This window comes from Propithecus coquereli, unplaced genomic scaffold, assembly GCF_000956105.1.
Source record: "Propithecus coquereli isolate 6110/MARCELLA unplaced genomic scaffold, Pcoq_1.0 Scaffold441, whole genome shotgun sequence".
Taxonomy (NCBI): domain Eukaryota; kingdom Metazoa; phylum Chordata; class Mammalia; order Primates; family Indriidae; genus Propithecus; species Propithecus coquereli.
In genome coordinates this window covers 2462038-2483544 of record NW_012150186.1, presented here as the reverse complement: position 1 = coordinate 2483544, position 21507 = coordinate 2462038, and the positions used below count along the sequence as shown (strand labels likewise).

Genomic DNA, 21507 nt, shown 5'->3' with positions numbered 1-21507 from the left:
AGAATTTATTATAAATTTAGGATCTATTCCTAAATCCTGGATTTAGGATCGATTTTGATATAGAATTGACAGTAGTTTATATGATTCTTTTTTCGTTTCTCAGAATGATCTTTAACAGACAGCAACTCGGCTTTGTACATTTTAACTGGGGTTATCCAGAACCCCCAAATATTTCAAGGGCCTGTGATCTTGCTCTGAGTATCTGATTTGCCTTTTATATATCTAGGCCAGAAAGAAGGATGAGCCACATGCAAGCCTGGGGAAACACCCTATGGCAGTGCTTGGTTTGTTATAGATAGATTGCTGCTTGTCAGGCCCTACAATAGGGAAGGCCATAGTCGTCATATGTTGTCTCCCCTGTTCCCCGATCTCTGGAATTCTTGGGATTGTTTAGAGTCAAAGTATTAGAATCTATCACCAAACAGATAGAAAATCTTTGATATCTGCTCTGTTGATACTTAATTGAATGTAAAGAAAAATGTTTATGGTACTTTGTTTTATAATAAGCATATACATCAATCTGAAATGAAATGAAAATGAAAGCATTTCTACTCATCTGAATTTGTATAGTTTCTCCATAATTCAATACTTTTTTAAAAAATATTTTTTAAAATGGAAAATATTAAAAATATTTTTTAAAAATACAAAGATTTTAGAATTAACTATTTGCAGATAGATTTATATTAATTTACACATTTCATTGTAACTAGTTATCTAGTACCTTCATAGCATGACCATAGATTTCAGATGCTTAGAGACCCTTGAAATGTTTTAGAAACTAGTTGTCATAATTCTCACAAATTTTGTTTTCCCACCAAGCTAATTCATGTATGTGACCTAAAGTCATAGAGCCATGTACATTAAGATTCCTGCTCTGTGCCCAGCATTGTTCTGGGTTTCATGTGTGGGATTCATAAAAAAGAATGATGTGGAGTCTTTTGACTTTCTGGGAAGATAGAAAATACAAAATTGAGAGTTTAGGACAGTAGTAACTATGATATAAATTGAAGAATGTGAAGATAAATTTTTGTTAATAAAGATTAAATTTCATGGAGCTGGACTTTTCACTGTGTTGCGAAGGAAATATAGGAATTTCAAATTTAAAAGGGGTTAAGGCAAAAGAGATGATCATATTTTTAAAGAATGATTAAGTTCAGCTCAGAGTAGCTAAAGTTTAAAAGACTTTCTCATTATGTGAAAATAAGTGATTTTAAGTATATTAACAATGTTAGAAAAATTTAATCCTAATTTTCTATTATTCATCGTATGATTTGATAAAGTATGGTATGTATATATACCATGGAATACTACTCAGCCATAAGAAAGAATGAAATCATGTCTTTTGCAGCAATGTGGACGGAACTGGAGGTTAAGTATGAAATGTCCAATTTCCTTAAGTACTAAGTTTGGCAGTTGATATCTCTGAGATTTCGCTTTGACATTTCTTATTTTATTTTTATTGTGAAGGTACATCCTTATTCTTTCAAATGCATGGTTTAGCATGTGATTATCTGTCAAATTTTTTTAGAGCAATTTTTATGAAACCATAGATACGTAAAAAATTTGAGTTATTTTCGAATATGAGTTCTGTGGTGGAACCAATGCAGCACAGACAGCTCAAAATATCAATGAAGCATTTGGGAAGGATGTAGCTAATGAACACACAGTATGTCAGTGGTTTGACAAGTTACGTTCTGGTGATTTTAATCTTAAAAATGAGCCACGTGGGCAACCTGAGACCAAGGTGGATAATGAGCTGAAAGCTGTAGTGGAAGTGAATCCATTCCAGCCTATGCGTAAATTAGCAGCAAAGTTTGATGTTACTATTCCAACAGTATTGGGCTATTTGAAACAAATGGACAAGGTAAAGAAGCTGGATGGGTGGGTACCGCATGAATTAAACAAGCGTCAGAAGAGAATTCATCTCAAGGCTTGCCTTTCTTTGCTGTCACAACATAAAGGTGAATCATTTCTATACCGTATTGCTATGTGTGGCGAAAAATGGATTCTTTTTGACAATAGCAAGCATTCGACACAATGGTTAGATAAAGATGAAGTGCTGAAACACAGTCCAAAATCGAATATTTATCAGAAAAAGCTAATGGTGTCTGGTGGTCTAGCGCTGTTATTATTGACTACAGCTTCATGAAACCTGGTCAGTGGATTAGAGTGGATGTCTGCTGCAGCCAACTGGGTGAAATGATGAGGATACCTGCGATTAAAGCCCAGATTGGTCAATAGAGACAGGACAATTCTCTTGCAAGACAACACTCGACCACATGTTGCACAAATAATGCTGCTCAAACTACACAGTTTAGACTTGAAAACTCTCTATCATACACCATATTCACTAGACCTTACACCAACTGATTAACACTTCTTCCAGGCTTTGGACCACTTCTTGCAAGGAAAAATATTCGGTTCTCAACAAGCTGTGGAAAATGCCTTTCGCTATTTTATCACCACTCGCTCTCCAGGCTTCTTTGCTGCTGGCATAAATACGCTACCGTTAAGATGGCAAAACTTTCTCAATAGTTTAGGGACATATTTCGATTAATTGTACTGCTTCTTGCTTGAGATATAGTAAACTAAACTTTTGATTCAAAATCGGACATTTCATATTTAGTGACCATTTGCAATAACTCAGCAACAGAAAGTCAAATCCCACATGTTCTCACTTACAAGTGGGAGCTAAATAACAAGTACACATGGACATAGAAAGTGGAATAAGAGACATTACAGACTTGGGAGGATGGGAGGGTATGTGGGATGAGAAATCACCTAATGAGTACTATGTACACCAATCAGGTGAGGGTTACACAAAAAGCCAAGACTTTACCACTATACAATATATCCATATAACAAATCTGCACATGTACCCCCTAAATAAATTCATCTTAGAGTACCCTCTTTATTTTCACAATTTTTCCAAAAGTCAATTAAAATTTTTTTTCTAGCTTTGGAACACTATTACTAATAGATCCTAGCTGTGGTAATGCTGTAATGCCCAGATTGATAGTTTATAATACTAGTGCTTAAATATTTTGGAGAAATTTGGCTGGGTAGCAGCAGAGCAGGTCAGACACATCTTATGCAGCCTAGAACTTCAGATCTGTGGTTGATAAGAGAGAATTGCTTTCTAAATTGTATGTTCCTTTTCCTTTCTCCAAAACTGGGCCAGGTCCAAGCCAACCTGAGGTAAATGGGCTTGGAATACAGCCTTCCTGGGGAATTTCCTAGGATATGGCCTTTGAGTCCTTGTCATGTGGAAAACATCTGCAAATAAGGAGAGGTTTAGATTTAAAAACATACATGATCACCCTGAAGTGTATACTCTAACCACAAGATCAGTTGAAGAACTTCCTCTGACTTCTTAGGACCCTCTTCATTCATGTGAATCAGCTAGAGTGTGACTGTTCTCTGAGGACTGAGAACACTCTGCCAAAGAATTCCTACTGTGACGGTCAAACTTGACTCTTATATGACTTGACAAGATAACCTCTTCTATGGCAAATAAAGAGGTAGCAGTATGTATATGTCCTGTTTTTAGAAGGTGACAAGGAAATTAACTATTAAAGTACCATACCCATTGCTGGTGGTTTTCTGCAGAATGGACCTCAGCTACTGTAGTCTGCATGTCTGTATTTTCTGTTCACATACCAGAGTGGGTCAAAATCAATGAAAAATTTCCAAAGATATGCTCAGTTGAAAACTTTTGTTAGCTGGTCCCAATTTGAACTCTATCTTGTCACCCACTAGTTAATTTGTCAGATTTGGTCAGAATCAGTCACTCCCTTTAAATTAGTTAATCCCTTTAAACGTTTTTAGGGAAAATAAAAACAGTACTCAACAGTTGATATAAAGACTTTTCTTTGACCAAATTACAATTAATACCAGTCAACTACTTTTTATATATTAAGGGAATTTTTCAGTTAATCAGGGTGCTCTCAGATGCATTTTATGATCACATATCAGATGCTTTAGTATGTCTGTATTTTTTAGTAGGCAGATGAAAGTGGTTTTTAGTTAGGTTTCTAGGATTGTTTTGATAAGCCAAAATAATATTTCCTAAGACAATCTCTCTTATTCCAACAAATAACTAACTTTAAAGAATGCTTTCTGTGTTTTTTAGTCGGCCATATACTAACAAGGTCATCACTTTATGGTACCGTCCACCTGAACTGCTACTGGGAGAAGAACGATATACACCAGCTATTGATGTATGGAGCTGTGGGTAAGATAGGCTTATTGACTGGTTTATTTTACTTGAACTTTTTGGTAGTAAATTAAAATCAGATCATTTGGTAATCATGGGTATTTTTTCCATTAGATGTATCCTTGGTGAACTCTTCACTAAAAAACCTATATTTCAAGCAAATCAGGAACTTGCACAACTAGAATTAATAAGGTAAGCTGCTGTTAATATTTGGGGGTGTGGGGGTGTCATGTCATACTCCCATCTAAAATTTAAAATCTCTCAAGCTTACCTTTTCAGGATGAGAGCAGCATGATTCTCTTGAAGGCTAATGACTGCTAAATGTTGGAGAAACTAGAATGTAGGCACTTTGATACTTGTTCTAGTAAAATTAAGGATCTTAAAGTCCCTAGATCTTTATTTTGTGTGTGTAATTTGTCAGATTTGGTCTGACAAACGACTTGAGGCCTAAAAGATAAGACTGGGAAGGAAGGGTAAATATGAGGTAGGAGAGAATGAATGGTAGATAATTTTTTAAAAAATAGGCAGAAGGGAAGAATTAATGTTTACATGTATGTATGTATGTGTGTGTACACACCAAAATATATGCATATACCTGTTAGCATAGGTCTTCATTATTTGGAGCCTGTCATAAGACGTAGCTCATATGCCATTACTCATACATCTTAGTCACCTTTCTCTTCATTTTATATTTTAAAATAAAATTTTTCTTTAAGAAAAGGGCTTTGGTTTTATATATATAATATAAATTTGCAACTTACAAAATTTCCATGAAAATATCAAAATAAAGATGAAGTTTTTCAGGAAAGATAATTGGTAGGAGGTACAGATTTACAGAATTTTACTCTGCCAGCTGAGTAAAATGAATATAAAACAACATAACCAGAGAAAGATCCCAACTTCATCTCATAAATTATGAAAAGTTTCACCCAGAAAGAGACAACTGTAATCAAACTAAAAGGAGATCCTGGGGATTGATAAGTATTCCCCTTTCGGGGGAGATATTTATAGTTTGAATGTGCCCAAAATTCCAAAAAACAAACAGAAAAAACACCCTAAACAAACTTTACCATTGCCCTTTTTGGTGGTTGGATAAAGTGTTTTTACTATAGCGTACAGCAGGGAAAAATGAGTGCCCCAGTTAGAGCCTGCTTCTCCTCTGGAGGTAAGTCAGCTATAATCAGAAATACCCAAGCCACGCACTAGTACTGCTTCAACTCCAAAGCAGCCAGTTGCCTCTCCTTAGAATGGAAGCATAGAACCAGTTATGTCTAGACTTGGCTGAAGGGATCCAAGCATAGAACTTCTAATGAAATTACAAAGAGAGTGGAGAAGGGAGGGGAGAAACATAGGAAACATTTATCTTAAATTTTTTATTGTGTGATAAACAAGTAAAAAGGATCAAGAGGAATTGATACTCCCCAAAATAAGAAATATACCTTCTGATGCTAACTGAACATTTACACAAATTATATATTAGTAGAAAAGCAGAGGACACTTCAAAACATTGAAATACTACAGGCTATATTCTTTAAATAAAACAGAATAAAACTAGAAATTAATACACAAATAAAAACAAGAAAATCAACTATCTAAAAATTTTAAATATGCTAAAATCATTCTTGGATTAAAGAGGAATGAAACTTTAGAACATGTAGATTAAAAAAGAGTGATAAATTTAAGTATAAAAATCTATGAGCTAGGCCAGGCACAGTGGCTCACACCTGTAATCCTAGCACTTTGGGAGGTAGAAATGGGAAGATTGCTTGAGGCCAGGAGTTCAAGACCAGCTTGAGCAAGAGCAAGTCCCTGTCTCTACAAAAACAGAAAAATTAGCTGGGCATGGTGGTGCACGCCTATAGTTCCAGCTGCTCTGGAGGCTAAAGCAAGATGATCGCCTGAGCCTAGGAGTTTGAGGTTGCAGTGAGGTATGGTAATGCCACTGTACTCTAGCCCAGGTGACAGAGTGAGTCCCTGTCTCAAAAAACAAACAAACGAAAAAAACCCCGAAAAAAACAAAAGAAACAAATTCATGAGCCAAACCTGTGCTTAGGAGAAAATCACAACCTTAAATACGCTACTAAATAAGAAAAGGAGAGTAGATGAATTAAGCATTCAACTGACAAGCTAGAAAAAAACCCAGCAAAATAAACCCGGGAAATAAAAGCAATTAATGAGTTATAATACAGAAGAATGCAGAATTTACAAACGAATAAATCTGTGACCTGGTCTTGGGTTTACTCACACACGTGCATTATAAATTAATCCACCAAGGCCGGGCATGGTGGCTCATGCCTGTAATCCTAGCACTCTGGGAGGCTGAGGCGGTGGATGGTTTGAGCTCAGGAGTTCGAGACCAGCCCGAGCAAGAGCGAGATCCCATCTCTACTAAAAAAAATAGAAAGATATTAGCTGGACAACTAAAATACAGAGAAAAAATTAGCTGGGCATGGTGGCGCATGCCTGTAGTCCCGGCTACTCGGGAGGCTGAGGCAGAAGGATTGCTTGAGCCCAGGAGTTTGAGGTTGCTGTGAGCTAAGCTGACGCCATGGCACTCTAGCCCGGGCAGCAGAGTGAGACTCTGTCTCAACAAAATAAATAAATAAATTAATTAATTAATTCACCAGTTTAACCTAATATGAAAAAAGAGTATAAGGAAATTAAATGAAGTGAAGATTTTAAGGTAGAAATTGACGTCAGGTGTAAAGAAAATCAAAATAAATATGAGACTACTTGATTCACCAAAATTGCCCCTAAAACACATTAGAAAACCCAAATGGAAGAAATAATGGTTTTAGAGCATTCTTCAAAAGAACCAGTCCCCAACATTTTTGTAGGTAAATTCTTATAAATCTTTCAGAAACCAAGAGTTGTAATGTTCTCTAAACTATTCTGGTGTATAAGAATAATGCAGTAGAAGCTTTCTTATCTAGCCTTCCCTTGAATAGCCTTATTATTTAATAGATTGATGCTCTCCATTCCCTCTGTAAATAAATACTAGCTTGGTAATATTACAGGCTAAGTGCTTGTAGCCACTGCTTTCTGGTAAGACTACATGTTTATCCCACCAGTGAAGAGAATGCTGACCAAGAGGTGGTTATTAGTTTCTAATTTTTATATTGACTTTTTATTATTGTAATTACGTAGTTTAATTAAATACAAACCTATGGCAGTGCTTTGCAAAAACTTAAGGGTGGGCAAGTAATTGTATAAGTTAGAAAGTCATAAAAATCTAGAAGGATTTAGCATTTAGATTGCTTTGAAAGTGTTTTTAATTTCTAGATATATTCACAGAAATCAAAACTAAAAATCCTTAATGATGTTTTACGGGTGTGGTTTGTGCAAGAAAGCTAATGCAGAATTCCATTCAGTGAATCCTGTTCAAAGAGAACACTGTGATATATGTCAGAAGATTGGAGAATAAATGTATATTTTTAAATCTTCAGTTAAAATAAAATGTGTAAATTACGTATCTGTGTATTTTTTTAATGATTCCTTCTAACCCATTTTTTAAATTTAAACAACTATTGGTCCTGATTATATTGAATATACTAGGGCTTTTATTAATAATAGTTAACACAGTGCAAGCTTTATTCTAAGGGTTTCACTTGAATTATCTCAGTTAAGCTTCATAAAAACCCTGTGTCGTCTTTTTTATAGTGAAGAAAAGTAAACCTTAGAGAGGTGAAGAATTTGTCCAGGGTCATAACAACTAGCAAGTGGTAAAATAGATTTAAATCTAGACTGTGTTGTTACCTTAGAATCTAAAATTTTAACCATTACTCTATTACTGTATAGGAAATAAAATTTCCTGGAACCTTTACAAAGTCAATATGACACAAATATCAATTTGTGTCAAAGACGAAGACAAAAAGAAAAATTTTACAAGAAAACTAATCCACAAATTCTAAGGGAAGTATTAGCAAATAGAATCCAGCTTTTCATTAAAAAATTAACTTGCAGAGTAAAATAGGGTTCATGCTAAGAATCCAGGGCGTTTCAGTTTTAGGAAATCTATTATTATAATTCATCATTTTAATATAATAGAAGTAAAATAATATGTTTATCTTAATATGTATTGGGTAGGTATCTGCTAGAAATAGAAATGTAAACTCTAAATGTAGAGGGGTATTTCTTTAGTAGGATAAAAATATATGTCATCATCTAACAGAATAATGTTAGTGGTGAAATATTAGAAGAAATAAAGATAAAATGAAAGTTTTCTTCTAGTATTATTATTATTAAGAGTGTTAGAAATACTAACCCGTTAACTGGTAGCATTAGGAAATTGAACCAATGAGAGAGAGATATATAGTGGAAAGGTGAAGGCAGTTTTGTCATAATTTGCATACGATAACATTGCATACATGAAACATGCAAGGAAATTGCTTGAAACACCTCAAAGTTTGGTAAAATGGCAAGAGAAAAAAATGTGTGTAAAATAGTAATTAGTAAAAATACTAATATATATTCATATATACTAAAAGCAGTAGCTTAAAAAAATTCCAATAATCAGTAAGAAAACAGAGTAGGGGAAGAAGATACCTTTAATAAAACCACCACTATATATACCTCAGGGATATTGAAAACTATAATGTTACACTTAAAATTGTAAGATGATTTGAAAAACTGTTGGAGGGATATATCTTGTTTTTGGCTAGGAAGGCTTAGTTTTTTTTTTTTTAAGATGACAATTCATCCTATATTACTACTAATAAGAATTTTAAAAGACAGTTTTTTAAATTTGACAATTTTATATTTATCTAGAAGCATAATCATGAAAATAACGAGGAAAATTCTTTTAAAGATGGAAAATTTGGCATATCATATGTTAAGACCAATTTATAGTAATTAAAAACCATTTTGGCACAGAACACATAGATGAATCAGTGAAATTATATGGGACGTTTAGAAATAAACATGTTGCTGTATATCTTGGGATATAATCAGAAGACATTTCAGATCAGATAGAATAACTGTTGAACAATATTGATTACTAGTTGTATGCCAGTTATTAGGCACTGAGGATACAGAACAGGTAGCAAGGGGAAGAGTGCGCAGAAAGCCTGTTTTCTGCTTTCTAGTTTGGGGAGAGAGACAAAACAAACAAATTAATGAAATATATCAGATGGTAGTAGTGTAAGGAAATAGAAAATGATGGGAAGTAGCATTGTGTGTAGAGTCCGATAAGGTATCTCCCATAGTGACATTTGAGCAGAGATCTGAATGAAGTAAAGAAATAGAGTAATAAAGACCCTGACGCTTGAGTGTACGTGCTTTATTTTATTAATATGTTAAATCAGTTAGTGAACCATATGGGGGAAGAAAAGCTCACTTCATCCATTTAATAGCATACTGTACAGTTATTAAAAAGGAAATAGTTGATCTGGAGATATTGACATGGAAAAGCAGCATGTGAAGAGCAGCTTTACAGAAGGTGATATTTAGTTTGATCCCATTTAGGTAAAACAAATACACATCAGAAGACTTGAATTGTTAATCTTGAACATGGATTTGTGAGAAGGCTAGGGAGGGGAAAATTTTATTTTCTGGTTTAATATACTTCAGCATGTTTTTGTTTTGTTAAGATACTTATGATTTTGTAATATATTATAAAAAGGTGCTTAAATTTTGATTCTATAGCATTATTTTTTTTCTAAACATGAGGAAAATAAGAGTAAGTTTCTGGTAAAACAAACAAGTCTCTCTGTGTAATGAGGCAACAGTGTATTGAAAGGGGTGTTGGTGGGCTTTGGAATCTTATAGACCTGGATTCTAATGCCAGCTCAGCTACTTCCTGCTATTATGACTCAGGGTAAGTTCCATAATGCTTTTGTTTCTTCACAAGTAAAACAGGACTAATAACATGCTTATGATTGTAAGAATTAAATAAATGTAAGTAAGTTTTCTAGTATGTACTTCTTTCCCTCACCTTATTTGCTATAATGCTAGGTTGTCTCCTCAATCTAAAGGCTCAGGAATGGTAAGATATAGGGTCAGTATTGTATGAATATGTGTAAAACTGATCAAGAGTGGGACTACTAATCAGAATCTGTCTTAAAGAGCTTTACACTATAGTGACCAAGTTATTTTATTTATAATTTGCTTGTTCCAAAAAGTATTTTGGGCAGATTATAAAAGTTTTGTGATGAAAGTAGCATGGGTTAAAAAGTGATGGAAGAATAGAATGGAAAACACAGGTGGGGACAAAATTGGATGAATGAAGGCAAAAATGACCTATGTGTGGCCATAGACATATTATGCAAGGGTTACAGTTATAAGTGCAGGCATTCTAGCAGCCAGCTAAAGAACCTTTATATCACACGATGTACATTGCTTATGAAATAAAAAGGCTTATAATTATGGAACAAATTGAAAGTAGATTAGAATTTAAAGATCCTACTTTTCACTGTCCAGCCTCCCCACCACCCTTCAAAAAACACAGGTGAAATTTTTAAAGCTTTAAAGGAATAGATTTCAGTTGTTCCAGAATATAGAAAAAGAAGGAAACTTAACAAATTTCAAAAAATGAAGCACATATACCTTCATAAACTAATAACATAAAAAATTCTGTAGACCTGTGTTTCTCAATCTTTTTGGTCTCAAAACTTATTTACACTCAAATTATTGAAGATACCAAGAGTTTTTGTTTATGTTGGTTGTATCTATTGATCTTTACCATGTTAGAAAGTAAAAATATTTATTACTTCATTTTAAAACAGTATGTTAACATTTTTAATTTTTAAAAGTCTGTATTTTCCAAAATAAAATTGTTGAAGTGAATGACATTCTTTTTCATTTTTACAAATCTTTTAATGTCTGGTTTTATAGAAGTGACACTTGGATCCTCATATCTGGGATTTGTTGTTTTCAATAGTCTTTTTAGATAATTGTGCTTATTATTCTTTGAAACTGCACAAAAATAGATAAGTGATAGTTTTTTACAGGTTAGTTGTAATGTGCAATCTGAAGCCATATGAAGGAATTTTGTACTCTACTATATTGAAATCCATTATTCTGTCTTGCACTTTGAATGGCTCTTTCATCCATGATGATTTTGTGACATGCGTTAGTCATCTAGAAAATATTGGTTCACTAAATGGAACAGATCTTTCAAATGGAGCATTTCATTATGTAATTGTTATCACTACTAATCTCATCAAGAAAAGCCTTTACGTATTATGAAGCTATCAAGCTCATGATGGATATACGTTTTCAAATATTCTGATTTTTCTCTAGAAAGTTCAAATTTTATAATTGACAATAAATACTATTAGTTGTTTTCCTTGAAGTAACAAGCTGACTTTGTTCCTGTTTGAGAAACTGTCTGGCAGATACCCAAGTCTGAATGACTATATGTGTATAGTTTGTTAGTCGTTCTTGTAGGTAAAAATAGTCCATGAAAAAAGCAGCTACTTCAGCTTGCAACTCCAATAATTGCACAGGCACTTCTCCTCAAGATAACTGTTGTATTTTGGTGTGCAGCAGAAGTGCTCTATGAGTATTTCCCATTTCATCACAGAGAATATTAAAGAGATACATACTCAAGTGTCAGGATTTAATAACAATAATTTTTACTGCTGCAACATGTACATTCTTAAATGAAACTGGCTTTTACCCCTTGAATTTGTATGACAGTGAAGAGTACTTACTGCCAATATAGTTTGGTGCCACTGAGTTGAATCATGCTAAGGTGCAGATAGTTTTGCCCACCACTTGTTTTGTACCATTAGTGCAAGTCAACACATTAAAAAAGGCAAATAATTTCTTAGTAATAACTTTGACCTGCTGGACTCTTGAAGAGTCTAGGGGACGCTCAGGGGTATTTAGACCCCACTTTTGAGAGCTGCTATATGCCAGTCTCACATATGAATACTAATGTACAACATCTAGGTTGACAAGTAGAAAATACAGCATTACACTGAGATAACAATACTTTGATTAGGCACAGATAGTATTTATTCCTCCTTTGAATATAAGGGTGAGTACATATTAGGAAATCTCTTACTATAATTCGCAATGTTTCTAGCCCAGGAGAGAAAATGCAGATGATGACTATTACAGGGTTCCTGAAAATTAAACTGATAAAACTAAAGCACCTCTTTAAAATTTAAAAGCCACAAAAATTAAAACACATAGTAAAAAGAAATAAATGAATGTTTCCTTAACAGGAAATACGATTTTATATGTCAAATTTCAAATCTTTCATATAACAAAGCTTTCCTAATTAACTGCATAGAAAATATAATGGGCTAAAAATATTCAAAAAAGCAAAAAGTAAAACCCATAGAGGAAATAAACAAGATCTCATTAAAAATATGTATATATAAAATTGATGGAAAAGAAGAATTTAATATTATTAGCATAGAAACGTTAAGCGTTATAAAGATAGCAATCATTTCTAAATATATAAATTCAGAGAAGCAGTTGAATCCCATCAGTACTATCTTACTCTTGGAGTGTTACAGTATTGATTACAATTCATGTGTAACAAAATTCTGAGAAGAGTAATTGGAGAGAAGGGTAGATAGAGGGATTTGTCCTCTCACCCTTCCAGAAAATATAAAGTCCCATATATGGTATTGACACCAGAGTAGATTGATTACAATAGAGTCCCCAAAGAGACCTCAGTTATTTGGAGATTTAGCATATGCTTCAGCATATGTTACATTTCAATACATCTTTAGTAAACAGTATTGAGGTAGCCAGCTGGTCACCAGGCACAGATTTTTGGTAATATGCAGTTGTTATCAATTGCTGTCCTGTCTGCCTCCTCGTTTCTAATAACTTTCCCTGCCTCAGTATGACTATTCCATCCTGTAGGCTGCTTTCAGTTAGATAACTTGAGTACTCAGATTCTTCCAGCATCACATACAATAAAATAATTGAAACACTACAGCTAAGGGTTATGAAACTGATATTTATTATAAGACTATTAATGGGTCAGATGCGAGCTCATTTAATTTCACAGCTCCGAAGTGAAATTAATCTCCATTTTACAAAAGAAGAGCAGATTCCTGAGCAGTGCGATTTGACCAATATCACACAGACAAGATTCAAAATCTAAAGTTTCTAAAGTCTCTTCCTTCTAATTAAGCAAAGTGCCCCTTGAAACTGTATTGTGTGGCTTCAGTCTACACTTCCAGCTAAATCTCCCTGAGCCCTAAATTCCACCTACACTAATATACTTAGTCTTCCTCCTAAATGTCTATACTTGCTACTTCCATGCCTTTGCCTGCGTTCTCTCTGCTAGCAACGTATTCCCTTTCCCACCTGTCTATGGTTTACTTATCTTTGGGATTATAACCAAAATTCTTCGCCCCCCTCGCTAACTTGAGTAAATTTTCCTGTATTTCTGCAGATTGAAAGTATCCTTCACTTCCTGTATTACAGTTTGCTTTATACATCCATTATAATGTACATCAGTCTGTCTGGGACTTATCATTTATGTTTATGCGGTTACTTAGAGAAGTATACAAAGACAAGAATCATATGGGCTAAAATCAGGAGGTGAAAATAAAGAAAACAGTTTTTGAACTATAATTTTTGAACTGTAATTTAGTAAAAGAAACAGGCATGTAAACAACCAAAATACTAAGCAATATGAAACAAGTGTCGAAGAAACCAGTAGTATGCAAAGGGTGACCAATTCTGAGTAGCATTTGGGAATAGAGACCCTTGTTGATTAAATTACTTTTGATCTGAATCTTGAGAAGTGAAAAGAATTCAGCTAGGTAGAATTTAGAGAGAAGGAATTTCAGTATAGACATGAAGGATCTGTGGGGAGAGTTGCATTGGGAGATGAAACTAATTTGGGACCAGATCATAGAGAGCCCTTGCTACAGGGAGTTTGGTCTTCTTTCCTAAGGGAGTAGGTTTGAGGGAGTTGTGAAAAATCCGGTTTTAAGGCAGAAGAGACTGGGAGTATACAAAGAATAAGATCTTAATATCTTAAAAGCTTGGATTTACAAAAATGCCAAACTATTGAGACAAAAAACATTTCAGTGTCATATGGCTTAAAAAACACAAGATTGTCTCATATAAGTATTTCTGAGGTAGCATTCTAAAACTCAGCTGAAGAATGTCTGGCAACTTTTGCCATCACTTGCTTATATGCATTTATACATGGATTTATGTATATGTATGTATAGAATATTTTTACTTTTAGTCAGTGATGCATCAACATTTTCTTTTTACATCAGAAGATCAGCTGATAATTTTAAAGACAATATACATTTTTCCTTGAGATTTGGTATACTCAAGCATATTTAACCAATTTTTCATCTATAATACGTATTACTAAATCAGCCTTAAATGTTTAAACTTTTAAATGTTTACCAGCTAGAGGTGCCTATTTGTTTATAGCTTTCTAGAAGTTACCATAACAAAGATTTACTAATTAATACCAAAATAATAAGAGTTTTCAAGGTTTAAATAAACAGGGAGTAAAGCAGTTAAAATTTCTGAAATCTCGAGATCAGTGGCAGTACTTAGATTGAAGAACTTTAATGTTTTCAAGAGTGTTGCATTTAGGGTTCTCTTATTGATCAAGTTCAGCAGCAGTCTTTACACTACAGTTACCTGCCTGAAGTGCTGTAGGAAATCTGTTTCTGCTATTATTGTAGCCTACCTTATATTCATGGAAGAAGTAGTGACAGGTACCCAGAAAAACAGAGAGAGAGATAAACACTAAATTTGAGTTCCTTAATTTATTGGCATAAATTTTTTTATGTTGGTTTTAAAGCATGGGCCACATATTTTTGAGTGTCACCATGTTTTAAGATTTCATTTTGGAAACGTGAAGATCCTCTCCAGGAATTGGAATGCTTGGATTGATAGAAGCATCCACTGAAAATAAATTGATTTCTCAAATAATTAAATGGGGATGACTAAAATATTTAATGAAGCTTCCTTTAAATTGTAGCAAGGCTTCAGCACTTTTGTGTATTTAAAAATGAGTTGATATTTTATATAACAGTTGTATGTATTATTCTTTCTGTGTAGTTTATAGTGATGTATTTCTTTTTTGTGTTGTTTAGCCGTATATGTGGGAGTCCATGTCCTGCGGTGTGGCCTGATGTAATCAAACTACCGTATTTCAACACCATGAAACCAAAGAAGCAATATCGTCGAAAGTTAAGAGAAGAATTTGTTTTGTAAGAAGTGGATGCTTAAACATCCATATTGCATTGAATGCTTTATGTTTTTTAAGTTATTTCTTGTGAATTCTAAATGCCTTTCTGTCCTCTGTTGGCCTGAGGTAGACCTATCGCAATTCTAGGTCGTTTAATTTGAGTTTCCCTTCACTACATGCAAAGTACCATTTTACCATCATTATGGTGGTAATTTTGGATTGTATGTTTGGTTTGGTGCTTACATGAAAGACCTTTGATAATATCGGTTTTTTTTTTTTTTTTTTGAGACAGAGTCTCACTATGTTGCCCGGGCTAGAGTGCTGTGGCGTTAGCCTAGCTTACAGCAACCTCAAACTCCTGAGCTCAAGCAATTCTTCTGCCTCAGCCTCCCTAGTAGCTGGGACTACAGGCATGCGCCACCATGCCCGGCTAATTTTTTTCTATATATTTTTAGTTATCCGATTCATTTCTTTCTATTTTTAGTAGAGACAGGGTCTCGCTCTTGCTCAGGCTGGTTTCGAACTCCTGAGCTCAAACAATCCGCCCGCCTCGGCCTCCCAGAGAGCTAGGATTATAGGCATGAGCCACCGTGCCTGGCCTAGAGCTTGGGTTTTTATTTTGCCTTAGGAAACTATTTTGTTCAGTTCTTATCTTACAACAGCAAAGTGCCCATAGAGTAATAAAATATATGTTGTTTGCCAAATAGTTACAAAATTATGTAAAAATAATGAAATATTTCTTCAGAGGAAAATTTGGGATTTATTGGAATAAAGTATTGTACACATTATATAATATTAGCATTAAAATAATTTTATTTACTTTTACTCTTTAGTTTTCTAAGTTTTAGTTTTTAAAGTTAATTAAAAATAATTTACTTTTCCTTTAATTTCCTAAAGAAACACTAACCTTGTGTCTAAAGAACATACATGACTTTTGTAATCTTCTCATGCTAGTATTCCTGCAGCTGCGCTAGACTTATTTGATTACATGCTCGCCTTGGATCCTAGTAAGCGCTGCACTGCTGAACAGGCTCTTCAGTGTGAGTTCCTACGAGATGTGGAACCCTCAAAAATGCCTCCACCAGAGTAAGTGACTTTTTATTAAATTAGATTCCCCATGTCCAGAATCTGGACAGTTTTGATAACATATACAGATATACAAATATATCTGTATATAATGAATAGAAGATATTCCATGTCTAGTTAAGTCAAAAGAAATAGAATAAATCTAAAGAAATAGGTAAAACAACAGTGATACACATAATTTGCAGGTGCTTAATGTTTAGCTAACTATAGGACTAGCAAAAGCAGCCTTCTAGCTAATTTTAGGATTAATTGATAGCAAGATTTAATAATATATTTGAACTCTAAGAAAATGTTACTGCTGCTGCTATTATTATTTTAATACTACTTTTACCAAATACTTATACTACTTAACTACTAGTACTGCTATCCCAAATTTTGAGTGCTGTTCTAAGCATTTTTTCATGTATTACATTAATCTTTATAATCTTACAAGGTAGGTATTATTATCACCACTTTACAGAGGAAGAAGCAGGTACAGAGAGGTTAAGAAACTTGCCCAAGAATGCAAAGCTAGTAAAAGGGTGCAGCCAACTCTCAAATTCAGTTTAGTCCAGTAAGAAAGAGAAGTTCTAAAAATACTCCATGGCATACTACACAATAGAGATTCCTTATCATCAAATGAGAGACTATTAATATCAGAAACCTATATGGAATAAATTATTGTCTGATGGGGGAAAGTACATAGAGTTTGGGAGTCAGAATAGCTGGGTTCTTGAACCTTTACTCTCATGGCTCCTATTACTTCTCTAGGATTGATTTGGGGAGAAGGGAGGGGAGAAAACAGTCCATTTGCTTCTCTTGCTTATAAGATCTAGAAACCTTGTAGGTATTATTTAGGGAAATTTTAAAATGATTAGGAACATCAATAAAAGCAAACTTGTCCCTATGAGAAATATTTCCATGTAATAAAATTAGCATATTTTAAATGAACAAACATGGGCTTTGGAGTTCAAATCCTGGCTCTCCCACTTATCAGTTAGAATGGGCTTATATTTCTATGAGGCTGTCATTTTCAGCTTCATTAAGTTTTTATTGAACTGTACATGGTTGGCTTTTATGGGATGATTTAAAAGGCGAAAAGGATCTGCCATCTGATAGGATGAGGGACCTGAATCATTCACTGTTGGAGTAATTGTTTCGTGGTTTTTTTGCTTGTCAGTATATGTCAGTAGTCTTGAAACTTTGGCTCTAGTACCCCTTCAAAGAACTTTTTTAAACTTCTGATTTAAAAAATTTCAACTCTGCAGAAAAATAGTAAGAAGTAATACAAATAGCATTCATATATCCTTTACCTAGATTTAATAATTACTAATATTTGAACGTATTTGCTTTATCACAGTATACCTTTCTTTTCCTGAACTAGTTGAATATTATATTGTGGAGGTGACATTTCACTTATAAGTATTTCATGACATATCTGTAAGAACTAGGACTTTATTCTATGTACCTACAGTACCATTATAAAGCATAAGAAATTTAACATTGAAATACCTAGTGGGCAGTCCATATTCAAATTTCCATAGTTGGCCTAATAATTTCCTATTTAAAAAGTCTATAACTTTTTTTTTATGTAAAGAATTCATTCAAAACTCACACATTGTATTTAATTGTATCATCTCTTCCGTCTTTAGTCACTCCTTGGGGAGCGCTTTTTTCTGATATTGGCATTTTGAAGATGCCAAGCTAGCTGTTTGGTTAAACATTTCACAATATGGATTTGATTGTTTTCTTGTAATCACAATTAAATTAACATTTTGAGGGGCAAGAATACTACCTAGATGGTGATGTGTGCTTCCTGTTCCGTCACATCAAGAGGAATATAATGTTATCTTGTCCCATCATTGGTAATGCTAACTTTGATCACTTGGTTTAGTTGGTCCACATGAAAGAATTGGTAAATCCGTAGCAAGTATATTTTCAGTTGATACCTAAACTTTTAAAAATAAAGGGTTTAAATAGTTGGAAAAGATATCATATTCAGGGAATTATAAATGTTGACATTTTTCAGTAGGGCAATTACATCACTCATAACTCTATCGAGTGGAATGCAAATATCACAGCATTTTGATATCCGCCAATAGTCATGTAGAAAATGTTCAGCAATCGCACATTATTCCTTTTTCATATTGAACTTATATTACTCCGACAAGTTTTTATTCTAATGTAACATGTTTATGCTTGAAAGTGTTTTATTGATTACCCATTTGCACTCCTTTAAAACATATATATATATATAAATGGAAATTCAGTTTTAAAACATTTCCTGTGACTATAAAGCTCTTTTTCTTCTTGGTTAAATTGTCATTGAAAATATTAGCAGTACATATTTCAGTTTTTAAAAAAAGAAAAAATTAGTAAATTTTGTTGGAAGTACAACCTAATGAAAGAGATAGGGGTGAGTTTTTTCCTCCCAGGTAGTTTGCCCATCTATTGATTAATATTATTCTAGAATGAGACATATTTCTACATTAATTGTAATTTAATTTTTGATTTTTATAAGTACCCTTGTAAGTAAGCATTTGAGAATGGAAGTTTTGTTATAGTTACATCACTGAGATCTTTGAACTACTTCCACATTATGTGCCAAAAGTCTTTCATCAAAAATGATAATGACCTTTCAGATGTCAACTTATTTTTTTTCCTTCAGTTTTTTTTTTTTTGATGGTAAAGAATTGGGGCTGGGTACAGTGGCTCATGCCTGTAATCCTAGCCTTCTGGGAAGCTGAGGTGAGAGGAGTGCTTGAGCTCAGGAGGTTCAGACTGAGCAAGAGAGACCCTGTCTCTACTAAAAATAGAAAAATTGCCGGTAGCATAGCCGGTTGCAGTGGTGCGTGCCTGTAGTCCCAGCTACTCAAGAGGCCAAGGCAGGAGGATCTCTTGAGCCCAGGAGTTTGAGGTTGCAGTGAGCTTGATGATGCCACTGCACTGTAGCCATGGCCACAGAGTGAGACACTCTGTTCCCTTCCCCTCGAAAAAGAAAAAAAAATTGGAAACCAGATGATTTGCAGAGGGATTTCTTAACCAGCATTAATTATTTACTTTTTCAGTGGACTTACCAATTCTTATTAAATGACCTCTAATACATGTTACTTTTTCTTTTCACAACATTTGTTTAATTCAGTTTTTTAATACTTAGATAAGGTCAGGGACTCAAGATGTAGTTTCAGTGCTACTTTGCCAGTTCATTATTTAAACTGTTTCCTACTAAATTTTGTAAATACGTATTTTTGCCCAAACCTTGGAACTGTAGGTTTATCCCGTTCGGTTTATGGAAAATGTCTGTCATATAACTTAATTATAAACTCTCCTTATTGTCAGACAAATCCCCTAAGTGATACTTAATTTTATCAGAACACACCTGACTGCATTTTTCCATTAAAAGTAGGACATGTTAATACACATTTGAGGAACCTTCTGCAATTCACTAATTTTGAATGTATTCTGTCAGGTGCATTACTAAAGCATTCAGGCTGAGATTATCATGATATTGATTCAATATTTAAATGTTATAAACAATATAATATTACACCACTTATTTTGTAATATGAGTAGTTAAAAATATAAATTACTTATGAGGTCAGGACTATGAAGAAAGGCAAGGTATTCCTTTAGACAATAGCTGTATGTATCAAGTTGATCTTCTGATGAATTTTTTAGGAATAATCAAATGAGAGTGGAATATTTAAAAAATCAGAAATAACTCCATTTACAGTTGTATTAGCTGTCCTGTTAAACTTTTCTAATTTATTTAATGAAAAAAGTACATGTAACTAAAAACTGAATTAGATTGGCAGCTAACCTATAATTTTATTTTTTATTAACAGCAAGTAAAAAGCATTAAACAATTTATAAGATGAAGTGTGATCAACTGTTGGAATAAATATTTTATGATATGATTTGATGAAAATAGTTTTAAACTACCTTATTGAATGATTAATTATATCAAACATGAATATAGTGCCTACTATGTGAGAGGCACTGTTCAAGAGCTTACAAATGTTAGCATATATTACCTCTACCCCATGAGGTAGACAGTATTGTTAATCCCATTTTTAAAGATAAGGAAACTGAGGCACAGAGGTCAAGTTACTTGCCTGATGTGACACAACAAGTTAAGTGACTGAGCCAGCATTTGAACCTTCAAGAAAGCACATAAATTTTGGTTATCTGGGTACACCTAAAAGAATCAGCATCATTAACCTGTACTGTTTTAGCTATTTGTTGGGTGATATTTATCTTTCCTAGAGATGAGTGTTGAGACCATCTGCAAAGACCTTTAAATTGTGGGAGGGAACAAAAACCCTTTTTAGTGGATTTCTTTGCTTTGCTCTCATGGTGCTCTCCCACAAGAGCAATGCATTCCCTGATGGTCAGGATGGAAGAGATGGAATCACTGCAGATACCCCACTCTGCAGTATTACAGTATATCTAAATTCAGAATATCCCAACAGAGGCTAAGGCCCACATCATATAATGAACACACACACACACACAGAAAGGAAAGTCTTTGGTGGGTTTATGATGCCTTAAAGCTTCCCAATATCAATATTTCAAATTGTCCCTTTGTTTGTTACTCCAGGAGGTTTTTACACGCTGAGGCAATGCACCATAGTAAGATGGCTGAGAGGTATGCCTTTGTTTTGTTTTTGGACCTCAGGTGCATAGACTTGACTTGGTTTAATCATAATCCTTGTGTCACTCATCATTGGTCCATGCATGGCTCTCTTTTATTTATTTTAGTTACTTTAATTAGTTATTTTAAATAATGTTAATAAGCAGCCATGAACCTACCAAACAAAAGCTGGAACCTTGAAAATAACCTACTTTAATCATATCATAACCCGTCCCCCCACCGACCTACCCCCTTGCCTTCCTCCACCTGAGGTAACCATCATCCCTGTTTTTCTTTTGTATATACTTTTTGTTGCCATCTATATGTACTCATAAAAAGTTATATTTTAAAATTTTAGTTGTTTTTAATTTTATAAAAGGGTGTCATGCTGTTTGTAATCTTTTGGGAATGACCTTTTTGTTTTACTAATATTATATTGCTAAGATTCAACCATATTGT

General features: G+C 33.9%; 1 protein-coding gene across 3 annotated transcripts in view; it reads left to right on the top strand.

The window, feature by feature from the left end:
- The window catches only part of CDK13 (cyclin-dependent kinase 13), a 115380-nt gene that overhangs the window by 85195 nt on the left and 8678 nt on the right, over nt 1–21507 (top strand). For all 3 annotated transcript variants that reach the window (XM_012654537.1, XM_012654535.1, XM_012654536.1), the window contains exons 8-11: nt 4133–4234; nt 4331–4408; nt 15256–15372; nt 16305–16436. In XM_012654537.1, the coding sequence (XP_012509991.1) occupies nt 4133–4234; nt 4331–4408; nt 15256–15372; nt 16305–16436 (429 nt within the window). The remainder of the gene's footprint in view (nt 1–4132; nt 4235–4330; nt 4409–15255; nt 15373–16304; nt 16437–21507) is intronic.